At 38.4% G+C, this 23356-nt stretch overlaps 4 protein-coding genes and 2 long non-coding RNA genes across 10 annotated transcripts; 2 read left to right on the forward strand and 4 right to left on the reverse strand.

Annotated features, from left to right (window-relative positions):
* Nucleotides 1-1209: 1209 nt before the first annotated feature.
* LOC133717839 (F-box protein CPR1-like) lies at nt 1210-19806 on the reverse strand. Of its 3 annotated transcripts, none has more exons than XM_062144593.1 (3): nt 18740-19806; nt 1999-2218; nt 1210-1476 (listed from the first exon to the last, which is right to left on the reverse strand). In XM_062144593.1, exons 1-3 carry the CDS (start codon nt 19601-19603, stop codon nt 1466-1468), a joined length of 1095 nt encoding a protein of 364 aa, XP_062000577.1. In that variant the 5' UTR covers nt 19604-19806; the 3' UTR covers nt 1210-1465. The 3 variants fall into 3 exon arrangements, with proteins under 3 accessions (XP_062000577.1, XP_062000570.1, XP_062000584.1); XM_062144586.1 differs by lacking the exon at nt 18740-19806 and adding an exon at nt 5385-6290; XM_062144600.1 differs by lacking the exons at nt 1210-1476; nt 1999-2218; nt 18740-19806 and adding exons at nt 4372-4599; nt 5340-6290.
* LOC133717884 (uncharacterized) lies at nt 2216-6894 on the forward strand. Its single transcript, XR_009850008.1, has 2 exons — nt 2216-2651; nt 5847-6894. It is a non-coding gene; the product is annotated as an uncharacterized LOC133717884 (long non-coding RNA).
* LOC133727239 (F-box protein CPR1-like) lies at nt 7587-9534 on the reverse strand. Its single transcript, XM_062154847.1, has 2 exons — nt 8439-9534; nt 7587-7878 (listed from the first exon to the last, which is right to left on the reverse strand). The coding sequence occupies exons 1-2, from the start codon at nt 9532-9534 to the stop codon at nt 7814-7816; spliced, it is 1161 nt and encodes a 386-aa protein (XP_062010831.1). The 3' UTR covers nt 7587-7813.
* On the reverse strand, nt 11335-13199 carry LOC133727240 (F-box protein CPR1-like). Of its 2 annotated transcripts, XR_009855065.1 has the most exons (3): nt 11954-13199; nt 11687-11832; nt 11335-11558 (listed from the first exon to the last, which is right to left on the reverse strand). XR_009855065.1 is itself a non-coding variant. In XM_062154848.1 (2 exons), exons 1-2 carry the CDS (start codon nt 13071-13073, stop codon nt 11548-11550), a joined length of 1131 nt encoding a protein of 376 aa, XP_062010832.1. In that variant the 5' UTR covers nt 13074-13197; the 3' UTR covers nt 11335-11547. The 2 variants fall into 2 exon arrangements, 1 of the variants encoding a protein (XP_062010832.1); XM_062154848.1 differs by lacking the exon at nt 11687-11832 and having other exon boundaries at nt 11954-13197.
* On the forward strand, nt 17495-23286 carry LOC133717860 (protein RER1B-like). 2 transcript variants are annotated; one of them, XM_062144612.1, is made up of 5 exons: nt 17495-17513; nt 21583-21620; nt 21745-22127; nt 22685-22865; nt 22955-23286. In XM_062144612.1, the coding sequence occupies exons 3-5, from the start codon at nt 21778-21780 to the stop codon at nt 22973-22975; spliced, it is 552 nt and encodes a 183-aa protein (XP_062000596.1). In that variant the 5' UTR covers nt 17495-17513; nt 21583-21620; nt 21745-21777; the 3' UTR covers nt 22976-23286. The 2 variants fall into 2 exon arrangements, with proteins under 2 accessions (XP_062000596.1, XP_062000589.1); XM_062144605.1 differs by lacking the exon at nt 17495-17513 and having other exon boundaries at nt 21460-21620.
* On the reverse strand, nt 17609-18733 carry LOC133717879 (uncharacterized). Its single transcript, XR_009850000.1, has 2 exons — nt 18526-18733; nt 17609-17938 (listed from the first exon to the last, which is right to left on the reverse strand). It is a non-coding gene; the product is annotated as an uncharacterized LOC133717879 (long non-coding RNA).
* Nucleotides 23287-23356: the final 70 nt, after the last annotated feature.

The raw sequence follows: 23356 nt of genomic DNA on the forward strand, positions 1-23356 counted from the left end.
AACCAAAGCAATCAACAACCTTTGTGATGGAATTTGGTGTATTGTGATCTGTGGGCAAGGATAAATTGAAATAAGTCGGGGATGTGAAAAGCTCATGTTCTATAAGTTGGCTCCCAGATCAGGTTTCTGAGACATATCAAATAGTCAGTAGTATCCTTCTCGAATGACTGAGAGAAGCAGACATATTCTCAACAGCCAATGCATCTGTATTAAAACCAATTTAGCCAAACCTAAACAGAACAACTAAACGCACGGCATCAAAAAATCAATGAAAGGGAGACAACGAGAAGAAAACATTCTTCTAAAAATCAAAAAATCAATATAGAAAACAAAACATTCTTCCTGCTAAGTTCAAAGAATTTTATAGGGACTTTGAAATTCAGAGTGTTGCAAAATTCCACAAACATCACCATTCTAAAATCTTAGGGTTTACATAAATAGCAGTCAGTCTAACAGACATACATGACCTTCAAATACAATTCAAAATATCAGAGCATAAGATAAAGGGAATAAGGTATCCACACTCCACACAAGAGAAAAGTAGCAGAAGCTCAAAAAAAAAGAACCAGCAGGAGATGAGAGACCCACAAAAACACAAAAGAAAAATTAAAACCCTTATACTATGCTTTCCGATCTAAAACAATACAAGAGATGCTGCAATGTTTGAGAGACTCGGACCAAAGAGCCAATTAAGAATCTTACTCTATCCTCCACCCCTGCACCTGAACTTATATTTTTTTTCATCCAAAGCTTACAACAAACGCACTGCAGCCCCGAAGTCTCTGGTAGCTTCTTATATATAATTTATGCCAAAGATAAGAAGCTACCAGACATTGCACAACCACGAGATTCAATTTGCACGTGAGACACCAGAGTGGAGGGAAGTCTCAGTAGAAGTTTCCTTCCAAGGGCATCTAATTGATCTCTATTAACCAGGTTAGCCATTTTTATGGTAACCACATTTATTCTGATTACAACACGCCACAAAGATTCTTCAGACAGAAGAAATCTCCAGAGCCATTTTCCCCAACAACGAGATAATATTTGCCACTCTGTTGGCGATATCACAGAGTTGACTCTATCTACTTTTATGCAAAACATGATGGAATGATTGAAAACTAAAAATGCCATGTTTCAGATGAAAAATAAAAAGAGGTTGAATTAAAATCAAGTTAAATGACATGCTATCATCGTCATATCAATAACACATAATCAATGGAACCATCCCAATTTTGATAGGGTTTTAGAAATAACAAGGTAATAACATATCATTTTCATGTAAATGAAAAATATTAAATATCAGAGCTACAGACAGACATAGGCTACTTGACCTCTAATTACAATATCCCAGGAAAATATGTTGTTATCACTAAAATGGCACCTTGCTTGCAACAGTGTACTCTAGGGTTCTCCAAGATGCATCCACTTCATCTGGTCCTCATACTTGCCCTTGCCTTCCTTCTATTTAAGGGGAAGCTGAGGAGAAATAGAATACAAAAGCACCAACGTTTAATAACTTGATTTCATTAATGACAATTGAAAAGTTTCTTTTTAAAGGTACTCCAATTCGAGAATAATCAAAAAGAACCAGAGAAGAAATTTTGACATGTAGTACATAATGACTGGTCATTTAAATCTGGACTATAAAAACAAAAATTTGATCAAACACATTATGCAACCTGCAGTGGTACGGAATGGCACTATCAGATGCATAAGCAGGTGATTATGTTATGTGCGTTTTCCTTGTTTCAAAGGAGGCAAGAGCCTGTGTGCTTCCTTATGCGGTTTATAGCAAGCACAAACACAGACTAAAGCATGAACATATCAGAGTGTAGTGATGCAGTTTATAGCCACTTAGAGTCACAACTTAAAACTGAGAAAAGCAAATGGTATAATATTATCGGATTCAATCAATTAGAAATGTGAACTGAAACAATTGCAGTGAATGAAGAAATTAAAGATGGGGTTGAAATTTGAAAATGAGAGACTGAGACTAACCAAGACAAAGTAGAGTCTCTTCATATTCAAACATGTGCAAGAGATCCGTATTCCTGCTCAACAGATGCATTTCAGGCTTCTGTTTCGTATGACCAATCCTTACCAAATCAAAAAACTCGCGTTCACCGTCTCTAGGAACAGTACCTATGCGCAGAAATGTACGAGTTTCCATTACCGAGACTGGGAAACAACAAATTATATCCTCAGGCTGATCGGAAACCTTTTAAGTTAGAGAGCTTGGTCCATGAGTCAGCCACGCCATATTTTTTCATCACCCACAAATCAATGGAGCCAGCAGTAACAGCATTTGCATAATCAAATGCACAGAGACAGTCTCCGAAAGCTCCGAGCTGACCGTCTAGAATAGGCAGCGGCATTCTTTGGAACTCCTCCTTTGCTAGATCAAAAGCAACGATGCCAAGCATTTCCTGCCAATGAAGTGCCTCATTTGAAAGAATCCCCTTATATATAAAGCAGCGGTCGAAGGGAGGAGGGGCTTCAGTCCTTTTCCAAGTGTTGGCTTTTGATGAGAAGATGTGCATCTCCTTGCTCTTCACCTCATCAACAAGACTGCCTCTGAAGCTGGCAATAACTTTGTAGTCGTCAGTGGCCGACAAATAGCCAAAACCAAAGCAGTGTAATTTTGAGAACCGGTCAGCAAGTTTTTTGAAGAATTGAGTTGATGGGTTCCAGATATACATGTTGTTGTTATCTAACTTTTCTTCTTGATTATAAAGAGTTGCAAGTATCAAACCATTGCAGGAGCTCAGTAGTCCGACATGACGGACCCCCGGATACGTGAATGGGCACCTAACCGAAGAATTGTATCCCAACGGCAACGGCGGCGCATCCAAGTCTAGTGAGTTGAATTCATATACACAGGAGGTGGAGATGAGGAGCCTGCGACGGAGGGTGTGGTGGTGAGAAGCTATTTGGAATTGGGCCTTGGCGAATTCTGGGTCGCAGAGTATGATGAAACGCCAGCGTTTCGAAACGCAGGTGAAGCGGATCAGGGATTTGATCGGCAATCCGCCATTTCCAAATTGGCTCGGTCGCTCTGACGGCTCTCTGCAAAGAAATGATGGTTTAGCTTCCTGTGGGTTCCGGGTTTATGCGAAATTTACATGACCCAAATGAAACGCTGTCGTATCTCTCCGTGCTTTCCTTTTTACTTTTTCCAAACGACACTCGGATAGTTTTCTCTTTTTCTTTCTTCATTTAGCAAGAGTTGGGTCATATTTGTCCTGCTATTGTGCCAAACCCAGCCAATACCATATGTTAACTTTATTTTGTTTATCTCGTTTAGTAACAATTTTACCGTGAATTCAGGCATAAATGATAACATTAAACGTAACTTATATCAAGTGACATGAAATAGTATAAAAATATAGTGTTGGCATAATTAGTGCTAAACAAGTAACTCTTAGGTTAAGACGGTTAATTGAAACACAATGTGCTTATTTTGGCTGATCAATTTTGGGTTAGTGCTAATTGACATGAAACACGATTAGAATAAAATTAGACATGATAACTTCATGCAGTGGTGATCTGTCATTTAAATTGCAATATGATCACAATTAACATTAACGTATCGATGTTAATGTGGTGTGGTGTGTTGGTCGAATGGCCTAGTCTGGAACCCCCAGATCTAGCGTTCGAATCCCAGCTCCATCCCGTGGCCAGCAGATTTGAGGAACCCTTTTGGGTTCGTGCGTCTACGGTGCAGTGGATTAGTCTGGCTTTGTCAGGCTTTCGCCGCAATGTCGGTGCAGGTGTCCTGGCGCTGGGATACCACTGCATGGGTGTGTGAGTTACTAACAACTAACCCGATCAAAAAAAAAAAAAAAAGCATTAACGTATCGATAAATCAAATTTAGACCAACTCTATCTCTATCGTGAGTCCGTGATAACTAACTCAAGACAAGCTAAGCTAGTTTACTAATGTTTATAGCCAACCTACCTCAGTACCTCTATATCAGGCTGCATACGTAACGTATCAATGTATTGTTCTACCATAGGTGAACTCTAAAATAAAAATTTGGGCCAAGAAAACAAAAGTAGAGCTTGATCCGACCCGTTTCTAGGCCCTCTAACGAGCACACGAGTGAATCAAAATATCCTTTATCAGATGCAACCCAATAGCTTGGCGGCAACCATCGTGAATTCATCGTCTTGCTCGTTTTGTATATCCACGCTTGAAATCCTAATTCCAGACAAAGCATGATGGAATGATTGAAAACTCAAAATGTCATGTTTCAGATAAAAAACAAAAAGAAGTTGAATTAAAATCAAGTTAAATGATATGCTATCATCTTCATATCAATAACACATAATCAATAGAACCATCCCAATTTTGATAGGGATATAGAAATAACACGATCATAACATATCATTTTCATGTGAATGAAAAATATGGAATATCCGAGTTACAGACAGATATCAACTCCTTGACCTCTAATTACAATATCCCAGGAGAATATTTTGTTATCACTAAAATGGCACTTTGCTTGCAACAGTGTACTCCAGGGTTCTTCAAGATGCATCGATCCACTTCATCTGGTCCACATACTTGCCCTTGCCTTCCTTCTATTTAAGGGGCAGCTGAAGAGAAATAGAATACAAAAGAACCAACATTCAATAACTTGATTTCACTAATGAAAATTAAAAAGTTTCTTTTTGAAGATACTCCAATTCGAAAATAATTAAAAAGAAACAGAGAAGAATTATACTAGCGAATGCCATCTTTTGACATGTGGTACATAATGATCGGTCATTTAAATCTAGACTATAAAAACAAAAACAAAATTATCAAACACATTATGCAACCTACAGTCTATTGCATCATGGAAATTAAGCCTAGTAAGGACTAAGGAAGGCCACTATCAGATGCATAAGCAGGTGATTATGCACACATAGTTTTCCCTGTTTCAAAGGAGGCAATAGCCTTTGCTTCCTAATGCGGTTTATAGCAAGCACAAACATAGAATAAAGCATGAATATATCAAAGTGTAGTGAACTAGTGATGCCTTAATAGCCACTTAGAGTCACAACCTTAAACTGAGAAAAGCAAATGGTATAATATTATCGGATTCAATCAATTACAAATGTGAACTGAAACAATTCCAGTGAATGAAGAAAAGACGGGGTTGAAATTTGAAAATGAGTGACTAACTAAACCAAAGTATAGTCTCTTCATATTGAACAGTTTCGATGATATCTGTAAACCTGCTCAACACATGAATTTCAGGCTTCTGTTTCGTATGATCAATCCTTATCCAATTCATAAACTGCTCATCACGGAATCTAATCAATTTGTGCAGCAATGTACTAGTTTCCATTACCGAGACTGGCAAACAATAAGGTATCTTCTCAGGCTGATCGGAAACCTTTAAGTTAAAGAGCTTCGTCCATGAGTCAGCCACGCCATATTTTTTCATCACCCACAAATCAATGGAGCTAGCAGTATCAAGATTTGCAAAATCAAACGCACACAGACAGTCTCCGAAAGCCCTGACATACCTAAACTCACCCTCACCACCTGGAATAGGCAGCGGCATTCTTCGGAACTCCTCCCTTGCTAGATCAAAAGCAAAGATGCCAAAGTTGTCCGGCCAATGAAGTACCTCATTTGACAGAGTCCCCTCAAAATCAAAGTCGAAGTCGAGAGGGGCTTCAGTCCTTTTCCAAGTGTTGGCTTTTGATGAGAAGATGTGCATTTCCTTGCCCTTTTTCTCCTCCTCCACCTCATCAACATAATAATCATCACTGACTTTGAAGTTGGCAATAACTTTATAGTCGTCAGTGGCCAACAAATAGCCAAAACCAAAACAGAGTAATTCTGACGGAAGATCAGCTGGGTCAGGAAGTTTTTTGAAGAATTGAGTTGATGGGTTCCAGATAAACATTTTGTTTTCTTGATCATAAAGTGCTGCCAATATCAAGCCATTGCAGGAGCACAGTATCGTCACTGGATGTTGCGTCAATGGGCACCTAACCTTTCTCAGCACCAAAGAAGTTTCTCCCAACGGCGACGGCGGCGGCGTGTCCAAGTCTAGTGAGTTGAACTCGTCTACCGAATTGAACGATTCAGATATAGATACGGTGCAGATGAGGAGCCTGTGACAGAGGGTTTGGTGGTGAGAAGCTATTTGGAATTGGGACATGGCGAATTCTGGGTCGGATAATATGATGAAACGCCAGCGTTTCGAAACGCAGGTGAAGCGGATTAGGGATTTGATCGGCAACCTCTGCATGATTCGAACTATCACGTCCTCGGGTAGGTAATCCGCCATTTGCAAATTGGGTGCAAATAAATGATGGTTTAGCTTCCGCGCGTTTCAGTTTTCTGTTTTCCTTTCTTCATATAGCAACAGTTGGCACAGTGAGAGATGTGCAGATCATCTCATTGTGACTTGAGACAAATGACGAGCCAATTGGAGGAGAACACGTTCACGAATATAACGTCTGCGACTTTGCGTTGTTACAACTGTCCAGCCGTCTGGCACTCTGGGACGTTATCTATTTTTATAAAAAAAAAAAAGGAAACGGGGGGCGGCACTTTCGTCTTGGGAGACGACTCCGATGTTGAGGACGGCTGTGAAGATGATGGCAGCGGCGGCATGGTGGCTACGGTGCCCAGCCATCTGGGAGTCCATAGCCACCTCATATGGTTTTGGGCTTCCAAACTTGTTGGGGTTGGGAGGCTTGGGTTGGGTGCAAGGAAATTATGGTTTAGCTTCTGTAGTTTCGCCCTGTGCTTTTCCTTCTCCTTTTCCAAACCACACTTGGATAGTTTTCTGTTTTTTTTTTAACCTCATATAGCACGAGTTGGGTCTTATTTGTCGTGCTACTGTGCTAAATCCAATTATATATAAATTCACTCTCCATTTTACAATCCATATTATGTATAATAATTTAAATTTTTTATTTTTAGTAACTTAATTTTGCCTTTTTAATGAGAAATTCAATCAAAAAGGGAAAAAAAAAGTGTGGCTTGTAAAATAGGGAGTGTAGATTTCACTCCTCATGTAATAAACGATATGTTAAACTTGTCTAGTCATTTTGTTTATCTCGTTTAGTAACAATTTTACTATGAATTCAAGCATAAATGATAACATGAAACACAACTTATACCAAGTGACATGAAATAACACAAAAATGTAGCGTTCACATAACTCTTGCTAAGCAGGTAAGTCTTGAGTTAAGCGAGTCAACTGTAACGCAATATGCTTATTTTAGCTGATCAATTTTGGGTTGATACTAATTGACATGAAACACGATTAGCATAAAATACATGATAACTTCACGTAATGTTGACGTGTCATTTAAATTGCAATATGATATCAACATTAACTTATTGGTACATCAAATGTAATAATAAACCAACTCCGTACTGTGAGTCCATTATCTAACTCAAAACAAGCTAAGCTAGTTTACTAATGCTTATAGCTAACCGTGAGTCCATGATAACTAGCTCAAGACGAGCTAAGCTAGTTTACTAATGCTTACAGCCAACCTATATCTATATCAGACTGTATGCGTAATGTATCAACACATTGATGTACTATAGGCGAACTCTATAGTAGAAATTTGGGCCAAGAAAACAAAAGTAAAGCTTCACCCATCGAACGTATAGGGTTATGGAAATAACATGATCATAACATATCATTTTCATGTAAATGAAAAATACTAAACATCAGAGTTACAGATAGACATAGATTACTTGACCTCTTATTACAATATCCCAGGAGAATATGCTGTGCTCGCTAAGATGAACACCTTGCTTGCGAGTTGCGAGAGTGTACTCTAGGGCTCTTCAAGATGCATCCACTTCATTTGGTCCACATACTTGCCCTTGCCTTCCTTCTATTTTAGGGGCCGCTGAGGAGAAATAGAATACAAAACAACCAACGTTTAATAACTTGATTTCAGTAATGAATATTAAAAAATTTCTTTTTAAAGATACTCCAATTCGAAAATAATTAAAAAGAAACAGAGAAGAAATTATTACTAGCGAATGCCATCTTTTGACGTGTACATAATGACTGGTCATTCAAATCTTGACTATATATAAAAACAGAAGCTTCATCAAACACATTATGCAACGTGCAGTATATTGCATCATGGATATTAAGCCTGGTAAGGAAGGCCACTATTAGATGCATAAGCAGGTGATTATATTACGTGCGTTTTCCCTGTTTCAAAGGAGGCAATAGCCTTTGCTCCCTTATGCGGTTTACAGCAAGCACAAACACAGACTAAAGCATGAACATATCAAAGTGTGGTGATGCCTTTATAGCCACTAAAAGTCACAACCTAAGATCGACAAAAGCAAATGGTATAATATTATTGGATTCATACAATTACAAATGTGAACTGAAACAATTGCAGTAAATGAAGAAATTAAAGATGGGGTTGAAATTTGAAAATGAGTGACTAACCAAGACAAAGTAGAGTCTCTTCATATTCGACCATTTCCTTGTATTCTGATTTGTTGATCAACTCATGCATTTCGGGCTTCTGTTTCGTATGACCAATCCTGATCAAATTAAGAAACTTCTGTTTCCCACCAAAGGGTTTAGTCACTTTCTGCATAAATGTACTAGTTTCCATTACAGAGACCGGCAAACAGCACATTATATTCTCAGGCTGATCGGGCTGATCGGAAACCTTTAAGTTAAAGAGCTTCGTCCATGAGTCAGCCACGCCATATTTTTTCATCACCCACAAATCAATGGATCCAGCAGTATCAAGTTTTGCACAATCAAATGCACACAGACAGTCTCCGAAAGCCCCGAGAGACTGAACCTCACCATCTTGAATAGGCAGCGGCATTCTTTGGAACTCCTCCTTTGCTAGATCAAAAGCAACGATGCCAAGTTCATCCAGCCAATGAAGTGCCTCATTTGAAAGAGTCCCCTCATATTCAAACTCGTAGTCGAAGAGAGGGGGGGCTTCAGTCCTTTTCCAAATGTTGGCTTTTGATGAGAAGATGTGCATCTCCTTGCCCTTCACCTCATCAACAGAACTGACTCTGAAGTCCGCAACAACTTTGTAGTCGTCAGTGGCCGACAAATAGCCAAAACCACAGCCGAATAGACGAGTATTTGCGGGACGATCAGCTGGGTCAGGTAATTTTTTGAAGAACTGAGTTGATGGGTTCCAGATATACATGTTTTCTTCTTTATGAAGAGTTGCAAGTATCAAACCATTGCAGGAGCACAGTAGTATGACATGACGGCCCCCCGGTTGCGTGAATGGGCACCTAACCGAAGAATTGTATCCCAACGGCGACGGCGACGGCGGCGCATCCAAGTCTAGCGAGTTGAATTCAGATACACAGGCGGTGGAGATGAGGAGCCTGTGACGGGGGGTTTGGTGTTGAGAGGCTATTTGGAATTGGGTCTTGGCGAATTCTGGGTCGGACAATATGATGAAACGCCAGTGTTTCGAAACGCAGGTGAAGCGGATTAGGGATTTGATCGGCAACCTCTCCAGGATCCGAACTATCACGTCTTCGGGTAAGTAATCCGCCATTTGCAAATTGGCTCGGTCGCTCTGACGGCTCTGTGCAAAGAAACGATGGTTTAGCTTCTTGTGGGTTCAGGGTTTATGTGAAATTTACATGACCCAAATGAAACGCTATCGTATTGCTCTGTGCTTTTCTCTCTCTTTTTCCAAACCACACTCGGATAGTTTTCTCTGTTTCTTTCGTCATACGGCTAAGAGTTGGGTCTTATTTATGGTGCTATTCTGCCAAAACCATAAACGATGTTAAACCTATCTAGTCATTTTGTTTATCATGAAATGTATGAAATATCACAAAAAATGTAGCGTTGGCATAACTCTTGCTAAGCAGGTAAGTCTTGAGTTAAGCAAATCGACTCACATGTAACACAATATGCTTATTTTAGCTTATCAATTTTTGATTGATACTAATTGACATAAAACACGATTAAACATGATAACTTCATGCAGTGTTGATGTGTCATTTAAATTGGAATATGATTACAATCAACATTAACGTATTGCCGTATTGGTACATCAAATGTAGACCATCCTAGCTAACTCAAGACAAGCTAAGCTAGTTTACTAATGCTTATAGTCAACCTACCTCTATATCAAACTGTATACGTAATGTATCAATACATTGATGTGCCATAGGCGAACTCTATAATAGAAATTTGGGCCAAGGAAACAGAAGTAAAGCTTGACCCCACCCATTTCTAGGCCCTCTGATGAGTGCACGGAGAAATTTGAGACTATCATTTATCAAAATTGAGAAATTTGTTCTAGAGACAATATTTAAAAAATAACGTAGTTTATTTACTAATTCGAACTATGAAAATTAAAAATGAAAATACATAAATCTTAAATGAGGAATATAATGTACTAATATAAAGAGTGTGGCTGCCATATTCCGAAGCGGGTGACATCAAACCAGTTTCTGAATTTTATTGATAATGGTTGCAAATTCATGTGGCCAAAAACCACAAAAACGAAAAACTTTTGTTGCCTTTCATTTAATTCTTAGGGCAGAATAAGCTCTTTGTTTCATGCATCAAATAGCCAAGCAGTAGATGCATGAAAATTCATATTGCCCCAAAAGAAATTTGTAAGTTTTAGATGTAACGAATTTGCTACACTGTGGGATGCCATAAATAACAACCCTAATTTCAAGGGAAAGCAATAGATGCATGAAAGTGCCCACGATTTAACAAGACAATAGCACATTGATGCCACAAATGAAAAGTGCATATACCAAATTTGATGCATTATGTGCATGTGATGGCAACATTAGATTAAAAAAGGGTAAGCATTCCCACCCCACCAGTACTAATTACTCTATCATGTGCAGGAGAGGAGGCACCAAACTATGAAGGTGCACAAGTCCTGGTTCTAAATAGGAGGAGTAAAATTCAATTATTTTTTTCTGTAAAAGAGAAAAACTGGGTACTGGAACAGTTGAACTTGAACCAGCTGTAGAAGTTTCCTTCGGCTTCTAATTGATCTCTATTAACCAGGCTAGCCAATTTTATGGTAACCACATTTATTCTGATTCCAACATGCCACAAAGATTATTGAGACAGAAGAAATTTCCAGAGCCATTTTCCCCAGCAACAAGATAATATTTGCCACTATGTTGGCGATATGACAGAGTTGACTCTATCTAATTTTATGCAAAACATGATGGAATGATTGAAAACTCAAAATGCCATGTTTCAGATCAAAAACAAAAAGAGGTTGAATTAAAATCAAGTAAAATGGCATGCTATCATCGTCATATCAATAACACATAATCAACAGATCCATCCAATTTTGATAGGGTTAGAGAAATAACAAGGTAATAACATATCATTTTCATGTAAATGAAAAATATTATATATCAGAGTTAGAGACAGACGAGGCTACTTGACCTCTAATTACAATATGCCAGGAGAATATTTTGTTATCACTAAATGGCACCTTGCTTGCAACAGTGTACTCTAGGGTTCTTCAAGACGCATCCACTTCATCCGGTCCACAGACTTGCCTTTGCCTTCCTTCTATTTAAGGGGCAGCTGAGGAGAAATAGAATACAAAAGAACCAACATTCAATAACTTGATTTCACTAATGAAAATTAAAAAGTTTCTTTTTGAAGATACTCCAATTCGAAAATAATTAAAAAGAAACAGAGAAGAATTATACTAGCGAATGCCATGTGCGCTTTCTCTGTTTCAAAAGAGGCAATAGCCTTTGCTCCCTAATGCGGTTCATAGCAAGCACAAACACAGACTAAAGCATGAACATATCAAAGTGTGGTGATGGCTTTATAGCCACTTAAAAGTCACAACCTAAAATTGACAAAAGCAAATGGTATAATATCATCGGATTCAATCAATTACAAATGTGAACTGAAACAATTCCAGTGAATGAAGAAAAGAGGGGGTTGGAATTTGAAAATGAGTGACTAACCAAGCCAAAGTAGAGTCTCTTCATATTCAATCATTTCCATGAGACCTGTATTCCTGCTCAACATATGCATTTCAGGCTTCTGTTCCGTATGACCAATCCTTATCAAATCTATAAAATTCCCATCACGGAATCTAGTCACTTTGTGCAGAAATGTACTAGTTTCCATTACCGAGACTGGCAAACAATAATATATGTCCCCAAGCTGATTGGAAACCTTGAAGTTAAAGAGGTTGGTCCATGAGTCAGCCACGCCATATTTTTGCATCACCCACAAATCAATGGAGCTAGCAGGAACAAGATTTTCAAAATCAAACACACACAGAGAGTCTCGGAAAGCCCTGAGATACGAAACCTCACCATCTAGTAGAATAGGCAGCGGCATTCTTTGGAACTCCTCCTTTGCTAGATCAAAAGCAAAGATGCCAGGTCCGTCGTCCTCGTCATCCAGCCAATGAAGTGCCTCATTTGAAAGAGTCCCCCCAAAATCAGAGTCGGAGTAGAAGTCGAAGTCGAAGTCGAGAGGGGCTTCAGTCCTTTTCCAAGTGTTGGCTTTTGATGAGAAGATGTGCATTTCCTTGCTGCTGCCATTCTCCTCCATCTCATCATCAGCAACACTGACTTTGAAGCTGGCAATAACTTTGTAGTCGTCAGTGGCCGACAAATAGCCAAAACCATAGCAGGGCAGACAAGTTTTTGAGGGAAGATCAGCTGGGTCAGGTAATTTTTTGAAGAATTGACTTGATGGGTTCCAGATATACATGTCGTTTTCTTGATTACAAACAAGTGCAAGTATCAAACCTTTGCAGGAGCACAGTAGTCTGACAGGATGGCCCCCCGGTTGCGTGAATGGGCACCTAACTGAAGAATTGTATCCCGACGGGGACGGCGGCGCATCCAAGTCTAGTGAGTTGAATTCAGATTCACAGGCGGTGGAGATGAGGAGCCTGTGACGGAGGGTTTGGTGGTGAGAAGCTATTTGGAATTGGGCCTTGGCGAATTCTGGGTCACAGAGTATGATGAAACGCCAGCGTTTCGAAACGCAGGTGAAGCGGATCAGGGATTTGATCGGCAACCTCTCCAGGATTCGAACTATCACGTCTTCGGGTAAGGAATCCGCCATTTGCAAATTGGCTCGGTCGCTCTGACGGCTCTGTGCAAAGAAATGATGGGTTTAGCTTCCTGTGGGTTCCGGGTTTATGCGAAATTTACATGACCCAAATGAAACGCTGTCGTATCTCGCTGTGCTTTCCTTTTTGACTTTTTCCAAACGACACTCGGATAGTTTCTCTTTTTCTTTCTGCATTTAGCAAGAGTTGGGTCTTATTTGTCCTGCTATTGTGCCAAACCCAACCATATGTCAACTTTATTTTGTTCATCTCGTATAGTAACAATGTTACCATGAATTCAAGCATAAATGATAACATTAAACGTAACTTATACCGAGTGACATGAAATAATATAAAAATATAGTGTTGGCATAACTAGAACTAAACAAGTAACTCTTAAGTTAAGACAGTGAATTGAAACACAATATGCTTATTTTAGCTGATCAATTTTGGGTTAGTACTAATTGACATTCTAATCAGGTTTCATAAAATTAGACATGATAACTTTATGCAGTGGTGATCTGTCATTTAAATTGCAATATGATTACAATTAACATTAACATATCGATAAATCAAATTTAGACCAACTCTTTATTGTAATAGACCAACTCTATCTCTACCGTGAGTCAGTGATAACTAACTCAAGACAAGCTAAGCTAGTTTACTAACGTTTATAGCCAACCTACCTCAGTACCTCTATATCAGACTGCATACATAACGTATCAATATACTGTTGTACTATAGGTGAACTCTAAAATAAAAATTTGGGCCAAGAAAAAAAAAGTAAAGCTTGGCTGCAACCATCGTGAATTCATCGTCTTACTCGTTTTGTCTATCCACGCTTGAAATCCTAATTCTAGACAAATCATAATGGAATGATTTTCAGTCATGTTTCAGATCAAAAACAAAAAGAAGTTGAATTAAAATCAAGTTAAATGATATGCTATCATCTTCATATATATCAATAACACATAATCAATAGAACCATCCCAATTTTGATAGGGTTATAGAAATAACACGATCATGACATATCATTTTCATGTGAATGAAAAATATGGAATATCCGAGTTATAGACAGATATATATCAACTCCTTGACCTCTAATTACAATATCCCAGGAGAATATTTTGTTATCACTAAAATGGCACTTTGCTTGCAACAGTGTACTCCAGGGTTCTTCAAGATGCATCCACTTCATCTCGTCCACATACTTGCCCTTGCCTTCCTTCTATTTAAGGGGCAGCTGAGGAGAAATAGAATACAAAAGAACAAATGTTTAATAACTTGACTTCAGTAATGAAAATTAAAAAGTTTTCTTCTAAATATATACTCCAATTCAAAAATAATTAAAAAGAAATGGAGAAGAAATTAACTATACTGGCGAATGCCATCTTTTGACATGTGGTACATAATGATCGGTCATTTAAATCTAGACTATAAAAACAAAAACAAAATTATCAAACACATTATGCAACCTACAGTATATTCCATCATGGAAATTAAGCCTAGTAAGGAATGCCACTATCAGATGCATAAGCAGGTGATTATGCGCACATAGTTTTCCATGAGGCAACAGCCTTTGCTTCCTAATGCGGTTTATAGCAAGCACAAACACAGAATAAAGCATGAATATATCAAAGTGTAGTGAACTAGTGATGCCTTAATAGCCACTTAAAGTCAAACCTTAAACTGAGAAAAGCAAATGGTATAATATTATTGGATTCAATCAATTACAAATGTGAACTGAAACAATTCCAGTGAATGAAGAAAAGAGGGGGTTGAAATTTGAAAATGAGTGACTAACCAAGCCAAAGTAGAGTCTCTTCATATTCAATCATTTCGATGATGGGCAATGATATAGGGCCTCAATGAGGCCTAAGATTTGTGGCCTCAAATCCTAGGTGTCATGCCATGTAAGCAAATACAAATTTTATTTTCAATTTCACATAATAAATCTTGCCACATCATACTATTGCAACACCAATTCTACCCTTTTATATTTCCTTCTAGATGTTAAGGGATGAATCAATTACATTAATGAATTAAATTAGGTGACGAAAAAAAAAAGATAAGCTATTAATTATGTATTAATTTAAGAGATATGTCTACAAATTCTTTGACAAATATTTTTCTTCATTTAATTAAATTCTTTCCTATAATTGTTCTTTCCAAATAGCATCAATGTAGTAAAGAAATAGGCATTGACTTTTCTTTACAAATATTGATTAATTTCATCCAAAAAAATAGCATTAATAAATTGAATTTGGTATTATGTCTAAATTAAGAGGTAAGAAAAAATTCCAGCCATTAATTATCATCTACAAATCTAAATATAAGGGAAAAAACAAACAAAAAATAATAAACTCAAATATAACGTGTAAACCCTAGCTACATAAAGAGAGAGAAAAATGAACAAAAGAATATATATAATCATATGAATATGTATTTTTCACATTATTTTCAAAATTTACAGGAGCCCAACAAAGGTTGAATTCATATACATATGTTATGCAAATCTATTGACTGAATTACATTAATTTTTTTCTATTTTTGATTGACGAAAAAAAAAATTGTTGTTTAAATCTAATCATGAGTGTAACGAAAAGAAAAAATGATACAAAAAAACCAAAATAATTTTTGTTTAGAAGAAAGCCAAAATAACTTAGATTCATTAGATTTTGGAAGGATAAGATGGTCTTTTTCTCAAGAATTACATGTCATGATTTGACAAATTGATGATGTGTGTAGGTGATATGGCATGACACCTAAGATTGAGGCCGCAAATCTTAGGCCTCATTGAGGCCACAAATCATTTTCCTTTCGATGATATCTGTCCTCCTGTTCAACACATGCATTTCAGGCTTCTGTTTCGTATGACCAATCCTTATCAAAGTTATAAACATCCCATCACGGAATCTAACCACTTTGTGCAGAAATGTACTAGTTTCCATTATCGAGACTGGCAAGCAATAACGTATCTTCTCAGGCTGATTGGAAACCTTTAAGTTAAAGAGCTTCGTCCATGAGTCAGCCACGCCATATTTTTTCATCACCCACAAATCAATGGATCCAGCAGTATCAAGATTTGCAAAATCAAACGCACACAGACAGTCTCCGAAAGCCCTGACATGCCTAACCTCACCACCTAGAATAGGCAGCGGCATTCTTCGGAACTCCTCCCTTGCTAAATCAAAAGCAAAGATGCCAAGGTTGTCCGGCCAATGGAGTACCTCATTTGACAGAGTCCCCGCAAAATCAAAGTCAAAGTCGAGAGGGGCTTCAGTCCTTTTCCAAGTGTTGGCTTTTGATGAGAAGATGTGCATTTACTTGCCCTTTTTCTCCATCTCCACCTCCACCTCCACCTCCTCACCATCATAATAATCATCAGAAAAGTTGGCAATAACTTTGTAGTCATCGGTGGTCGACAAATAGCCAAAACCAAAGCAGAGTAACTTCCTCAAAGTATCAGCTGGGTCAGGAAGTTTTTTAAAGAATTGAGTTGATGGGTTCCAGATATACATTTTGTTTTCTTCATCAAAAAGGGCTGCCAATATCAAGCCATTGCAGGAGCACAATATTGTCACTTGATGTTGCGTGAATGGGCACCTAACCTCTCTCAGCACCAAAGAATTGTTTCCCAACGGCGGCGGCGGCGCATCCAAGTCTAGCGAGTAGAATTCAGATTCAGATGCAGAGTCGACGGAATTGAGGAGTCTATGACGGAGGGTTTGGTGGTGAGAAGCTATTTGGAATTGGGACTTGGCGAACTCTGGGTCGGATAATATGATGAAATGCCAGCGTTTCGAAACGCAGGTGAACCGGACTAGGGATTTGATCGGCAACCTCTGCATGATTCCAACTATCAAGTCTTCGGGTAAGTAATCCGCCATTTGCAAATTGGGTGCAAATAAATGATGGTTTGCTTCCGTGCGTTTCAGTTTTCTGTTTTCCTCTCTTCATATAGCAAGAGTTGGGTATTCTGGCAAAGTGAGAGATATGCAGATCATCTCACTGAGACTTAAGAAAAATGACGAGCCAATTGGAGGAGAACACGTTACAAGAAAAATTCTATAGTAGAATTTTGATGTGTCATTTATGTCGCAATGTGATATCAACATTAACATATTGATACATCAAATGTAAACCAACTTTTTAATATAATAAACCAACTCCCTATCGCGAGCCCATGATAACTAACTCAAGACAAGCTAAGCTAGTCAATTAACTAATGTTTATAGCCAACCTACCTCTATATTAAACTGTATAAATAATGTATCAATACATTGATGTACGATAGGCAAACTCTATAGTAGAAATTTGGGTCAAGAAGACAGTATTAAAGCTTGACCTGACCCGTTTCTAGGGCCTCTGACAAGTACGCGGGTGAATCAAACTATCATCTATCAGACGCAACCTAATAGCTTAGAGGCAACCAGCATGAATTCATCGTCTTGCTCGTTTTGGTTATCAACACTTGAATTCCTAATTTCAGGCAAAAGCATGATGGAATGATTGAAAACTCAAAATGTCATGTTTCAGATCAGAAACAAAAAGAAGTTGAATTAAAATAAAGTTAAATGACATGCTAACATGTTCATATCAATAAAACATAATCAATAGAACCATCCCAATTTTGATAGGTTTATAGAAATAACACGATCATAACATATCATTTTCATGTAAATGAAAAATATTAAATATCAGAGTTACAGACAGACATCAACTACTTTTGACCTCTAATTACAATATCCCAGGAGAATATTTTGTTATCACTAAAATAGCACCTTGCTTGCGACAGTGTACTCTAGGGTTCTTCAAGATGCATCCACTTCATCTGGTCCACATACTTGCCCTTGCCTTCCTTCTATTTAAGGGGCAGCTGAAGAGAAATAGAATACAAAAGAACTAACGTTTAATAACTTGATTTGATTAATCTTCTCAAAAAAAAAAAAAAAAACTTGATTTGATTAATGAAAAATGAAAAGTTTCTTTTCAAAGATACTCCAATTAGAAAATAATTAAAAAGAAACAGAGAAGAAATTATACTAGTGAATGTCATCTTTTGATATGTAGTACATAATGACTGGTCATTCAGATCTGGACTATAAAAACAAAAACTTTATCAAACACATTATGCAACCTGCAGTATATTGCATCATGGAAATGAAGCCTGGTAAGGATGCCACTATCAGATGCATAAGCAGGTGATTATGTTATGTGCGTTTTCCCTGTTTCAAAGGAGGCAATAGCCTTTGGTCCCTTATGTCGTTTATAGCAAAGCACAAACACAGACTAAAGCAAGAACATATCAAAGTTTGGTGATGCCTTTATAGCCACTAAAAGTCACAACCTAAAATTGACAAAAGCAAATATTATTGGATTCAAACAACTACAAATGTGAATGAAACAATTGCAGTGAATGAAGAAATTAAAGATGGGGTTGGAATTTGAAAATGAGTGACTAACCAAGCCAAAGTAGAGTCTCTTCATATTCGACCATTTCCATGAGATCTGTATTCCTGCTCAACAGATGCATTTTGGGCTTCTGTTTCGTATGACCAATCCTTATCAAATTAAGAAACTTCTGTTTCCCTAGTATAGTCATTGTGTACATAAATGTACTAGTTTCCATTACAGAGACTGGCAAAAAATACATTATATTCTGAGGCTGATCGGAAACCTTTAAGTTAAAGAGCTTGGTCCATGAGTCAGCCACGCCATATTTTTTCATCACCCACAAATCAATGGAGCCAGCAGTATAAAATTCTGCACAATCAAATGCACACAGACAGTCTCCGAAAGCCCCGAGATACTTAACCTTACCATCTTGAATAGGCAGTGGCATTTTTTGGAACTCCTCCTTTGCTAGATCAAAAGCAAAGATGCCAAGTTCATCCAGCCAATGAAGTGCCTCATTTGAAAGAGTCCCCTCATATTCAAACTTGTAGTCGAAGAGAGGGGGGGCTTCAGTCCTTTTCCAAATGTTGGCTTTTGACGAGAAGATGTGCATCTCCTTGCCCTTCACCTCATCAACAGAACTGACTCTGAAGTCGGCTACAACTTTGTAGTCGTCAGTGGCCGACAAATAGCCAAAACCACAGCCGAATAGACGAGTTTTTGCGGGACGATCAGCTGGGTCAGGTAATTTTTTGAAGAATTGAGTTGATGGGTTCCAGATATACATGCTGTGTTCTTCTTTATAAAGAGTTGCGAGTATCAAACCATTGCAGGAGCACAGTAGTGCGACATGACGGCCCCCCGGTTGCGTGAATGGGCACCTAACCGAAGAATTGTATCCCAACGGCGACCGCGGCGCATCCAAGTCTAGTGAGTTGCATTCAGATTCACAGGCGGTGGAGATGAGGAGCCTGTGACGGGGGGTTTGGTGTTGAGAGGCTATTTGGAATTGGGTCTTGGCGAATTCTGGGTCGGCCAATATGATGGAACGCCAGCGTTTCGAAACGCAGGTGAAGCGGATTAGGGATTTGATCTGCAACCTCTTCAGGATTCGAACTATCACGTCTTCAGGTAAGTAATCCGCCATTTGCAAATTGGGTGCAAAGAAATGATGGTTTAGCTTCTGTGGGTTTCTAGATTTTATGTGAGATTTACATGACTCAACTGTCCCCTCTCTTTATTTTCTAATTCAACCACGGAGAACTTCATACTAATACAATGATGAGCAAGAAGCTCGAATAACTCTAATTATTTGCTAACAAATTTTGGTCTTGAAGTTTTCGAATTAGTATTTGGTTTAGTCACGCTCAATCCATGAATATGACATGCATGTTAATATTGGATCGAAATTATGTAGTGGTAATTTGTGTTAGTGGTCTTATTTATCGTGCTATTATGCCAAACTCATCCGCATATATATGATAAACGGTATGTTGAACCTATAGTCATTTTGTTTATCTTGTTCAGTAACAATTTCATTGTGAATTCAAACATAAAAAATGACATGAAATATCATCAAATGACACCATATAACACGAAATAATTCAATTGATACTAAGTGATGTAAAATAACACAAACTGTAGCATTGACACAAGTTGTGCTAAACAGGTAAGTCCTGAGTTAAATGGGTCAACTCTAAGAGCAAGTTCAACTGTCTCAATTGTAACCGGTCTCCAGGTCATCAAAATGACTTGAGTCACAAAATTGATGATTTCCACTTTCCATTGGTAAAAAAATCCAAAGACCAGTTAACCGAGGTCAATTTGTAGGTCACCGAACTGACTCAAAGACTAACCTAGAGCAACTGGCCTCTAGCGTGGCTCAAGCCCGATCGTAGCTGACATTAGCGAAAATTGCCGTGAACAACAATCTCAGAGACCGCCAATGACACCCAAAACGACAATTCATTAAAACCCAAAAGGCCAAAACTGATTATACCAAAACATAGAGCATGAAGAGTAGAAGGATTTCCTCACCTTATGCATCAACGATAAAGGTCGAAGTTGCTAAAATTAATTGAAGAACAAGCGGAAAACCCGAAACTCTCTAGCCTCAATACTCCTTCCTCGATTAATGTATGACTTCATCACGACCAGAAGTGTGTCCGCAACGATGACATGAACTGAACGGCACCGGTGCACCACCCTAAGGTAGTTAGACGACGAAGTTTCGGTCAGGTCACTCTATCGGGTCGTTGGGCTGGAGAAACGGGCCGCGAGCTCAGAAGCTTCTAGGGCAAATCTGGAGCGTCCACTATGATCGTCGAGTCTCGTGCTTTATTATCGGACTCTTAAGTTGAAGATTTCACCTTGTGAAAAATTTTGAAATATATTCCTAAGCACATTAATAATTAACGATATCGTCAAATAGTTTTCGAATGATCTCACCTTAACTCATTAAATTTTTCCGGGGCTCACAATTTACATAATATATTTCTTATTTACAATAAATAAATTAATAGAATATTGAATGAATAATGTCCTGACCCAGTAACCTAGACCCAACGGGTGGAAACAAACATAAAAAAGCAGTGAAAAATATAATGATTTAATGACCTAGTGACTTAATGAGTGAACTTCCTCTAACACAATATGCTTATTTTAGCTGATCAATTTCGGGTTGATACTAACTGACATGAAAACCAATTAATTAGCATAAACTTAAACTTGATAACTTCATGCAATGTCAATGTGTCATTTAAATTGCACTCTAATTATAATCAACATAGACGTAACGATACATTAAATGTAGACCAACTTTTCATTGTAGCAGACTAACTCCCTACAATGATAGACTAACTGAAGATTAGGATAAACTAGTATATACTAATACGTAGAGCCAAGTCAGCCAACCTACCTTTGTATCAAACCGTCTACTTAATAAATCAATACATTAATGTATTGGGAGGCGAATCTCCTGTGATAGAAATTGGTCCAAGAAAACAGAAGTAAATCTGGGCTGCTTGACCCGACCCGGTCTCTAGGCCTTCTGACTAGTACGCGGGTGAATCACACTATCCTTTATCAGACGCAACCCAATAGCTTAGCGGCAACCGTCGTGACTTCCTCGTTTTGGCTGTCCACGCTCGAAACCCTAATTCCAGGTAAATTTCCCGCTATTCTTAATTCACCTTCCAAATCGGTCATTTCCAGTTCAGCTCCGCCCTTTTGATTCCTCACCGCTCGCAATTTTTCTTCTTCTTGACTTCCTATTTTTGCTTTTCATAGAGATTCGCGGCGAAAATCACAGCCCCGATTCCGATGGAGGGACTCGGCAGCGACCGAGCGGCGGAGACGTCACCAGTGGCCCAATGGAAGAGCGATTTCTCGAGAGCATTCCAGTACTATCTGGATCGGTCCACGCCTCACACGCTTCAGAGGTGGCTTGGAACCCTAGTTGTGGCGATGATCTACATTCTGCGTGTCTACTATGTCCAGGGCTTCTATGTGATCTCGTATGGGCTCGGAATCTACGTCTTGAACCTCTTGATTGGGTTCTTCTCACCGAAAGTTGACCCGGAGCTTGAACCTTTGGATGGCCCTTCACTGCCGACCAAAGGTGCTGATGAGTTCAAGCCTTTCGTTCGCCGCCTCCCCGAGTTTAAGTTCTGGTAAATCTCTTCATGCTTTTAGCTCCATTGTGCAGTAGTGGTGTGTATAACAATCATATTTGACTGTTTGAATAGATGTTAAGTAGGGAAATGAAGTTCACTAGATGAATCGTCAATCTGTAAGCTAATTTCCCTGTTTTCGGACCAATGAGTGGCCACCTTAACTGTTTCGGTAGTTGACTGTGAGCTTAGCTCTGTGCTTTTGAAGGATGATTCTGCTGTCAAAGCGGTCTCTTAGCTGCTGCCTTATTGCAATCAGGTTGCAGAGATTATCGCATGCCTTTTCTTAATGGGGTGTTTATCTTTCCGAGTTTAGGTTGCAGAAGTAATTAGTTAGTATAATCAAGCATTAAATTTCAGATTCTTGCTGCAACTTAATTCATGGTCCTGGGCAGTATACTGCATTGGTCCTATACCCTAACTTCATGAAAGAACTGGTTACGTCATAAAATCAAAAGCAATTAGCAAAGTGAATTGTCATTTGTTCAGGATATTGGAGTTATTAAGTATATGGATGTTGTATTGATTTTGTACTCACTGGTTCTTTTGACTTTCAGGTATTCAATCACAAAGGCTTTCGTTATTGCATTTATCATGACCTTCATCTCTGTACTGGATGTGCCTGTTTTCTGGCCGATATTGTTATGCTACTGGATTGTGCTATTTGTCCTCACAATGAAACGACAGATCCTACACATGATCAAATACAAATATGTCCCATTTGATATTGGAAAGCAGGTGAGTTCTTATCTCTGTGGTTGTTCCACTTCATTCATCCTCAGTATTAGTTGAAGCAGCTACAATATCATCTCCATTTTTTTTGACAGAGGTACACTGGAAAGAAGTAACCTGGATAGAAGCGGTTTTTCTACATATCTAAACACAAACCCAGAAAAGTGCTGTCGGTTTGTAGACCTTGTGCTAAAGCAAAATGATAATTTTGGGAACTTAAATACGCTTTTGAAGGTAATATTGTTAGAGCATTTGTAACATGGGTTAGATTCTCTAGTTTAGGAGAAATGTATGACAGGTCTTGAAACACATTTAATGTTTACAGTAATCTTTCTGGTGTTGTGTGTGCACTTACGGGGGCATGCACCCAATGTCCGTGTGTTTCTTGTAAGCAAATTCTGAAGCATGATAACTACTTCATATTCCAGATTGGCCTTTGATGTGTTCTCATAATTATTTCACCTGCCTTTTATTGTTCATGTTAGGAGAAAGATTTA

Source organism: Rosa rugosa, chromosome 1, assembly GCF_958449725.1.
Source record: "Rosa rugosa chromosome 1, drRosRugo1.1, whole genome shotgun sequence".
Classification (NCBI taxonomy): domain Eukaryota; kingdom Viridiplantae; phylum Streptophyta; class Magnoliopsida; order Rosales; family Rosaceae; genus Rosa; species Rosa rugosa.

Excerpts from the sequence above, each read along its gene's own strand:
- LOC133717839 (XM_062144586.1), bottom strand. The coding sequence starts at position 6,290 with ATGGCGGATTACCTACCCGAGGACGTGATAGTTCGAATCATGCAGAGG. Across the intron at positions 2,219-5,384 it reads CGAAGCTCTTTAACTTAAAG|GTTTCCGATCAGCCTGAGGA; the intron begins GTTTCCGATCAG and ends CTAACTTAAAAG.
- LOC133727239 (XM_062154847.1), bottom strand. The coding sequence starts at position 9,534 with ATGGCGGATTACTTACCCGAAGACGTGATAGTTCGGATCCTGGAGAGG. Across the intron at positions 7,879-8,438 it reads AGAGACTCTACTTTGTCTTG|CGGCCCCTAAAATAGAAGGA; the intron begins GTTAGTCACTCA and ends ATTTCTCCTCAG.
- LOC133727240 (XM_062154848.1), bottom strand. The coding sequence starts at position 13,073 with ATGGCGGATTCCTTACCCGAAGACGTGATAGTTCGAATCCTGGAGAGG.
- LOC133717860 (XM_062144612.1), top strand. The coding sequence starts at position 21,778 with ATGGAGGGACTCGGCAGCGACCGAGCGGCGGAGACGTCACCAGTGGCC. Across the intron at positions 22,128-22,684 it reads CTCCCCGAGTTTAAGTTCTG|GTATTCAATCACAAAGGCTT; the intron begins GTAAATCTCTTC and ends TTTGACTTTCAG. Across the intron at positions 22,866-22,954 it reads CATTTGATATTGGAAAGCAG|AGGTACACTGGAAAGAAGTA; the intron begins GTGAGTTCTTAT and ends TTTTTTTGACAG.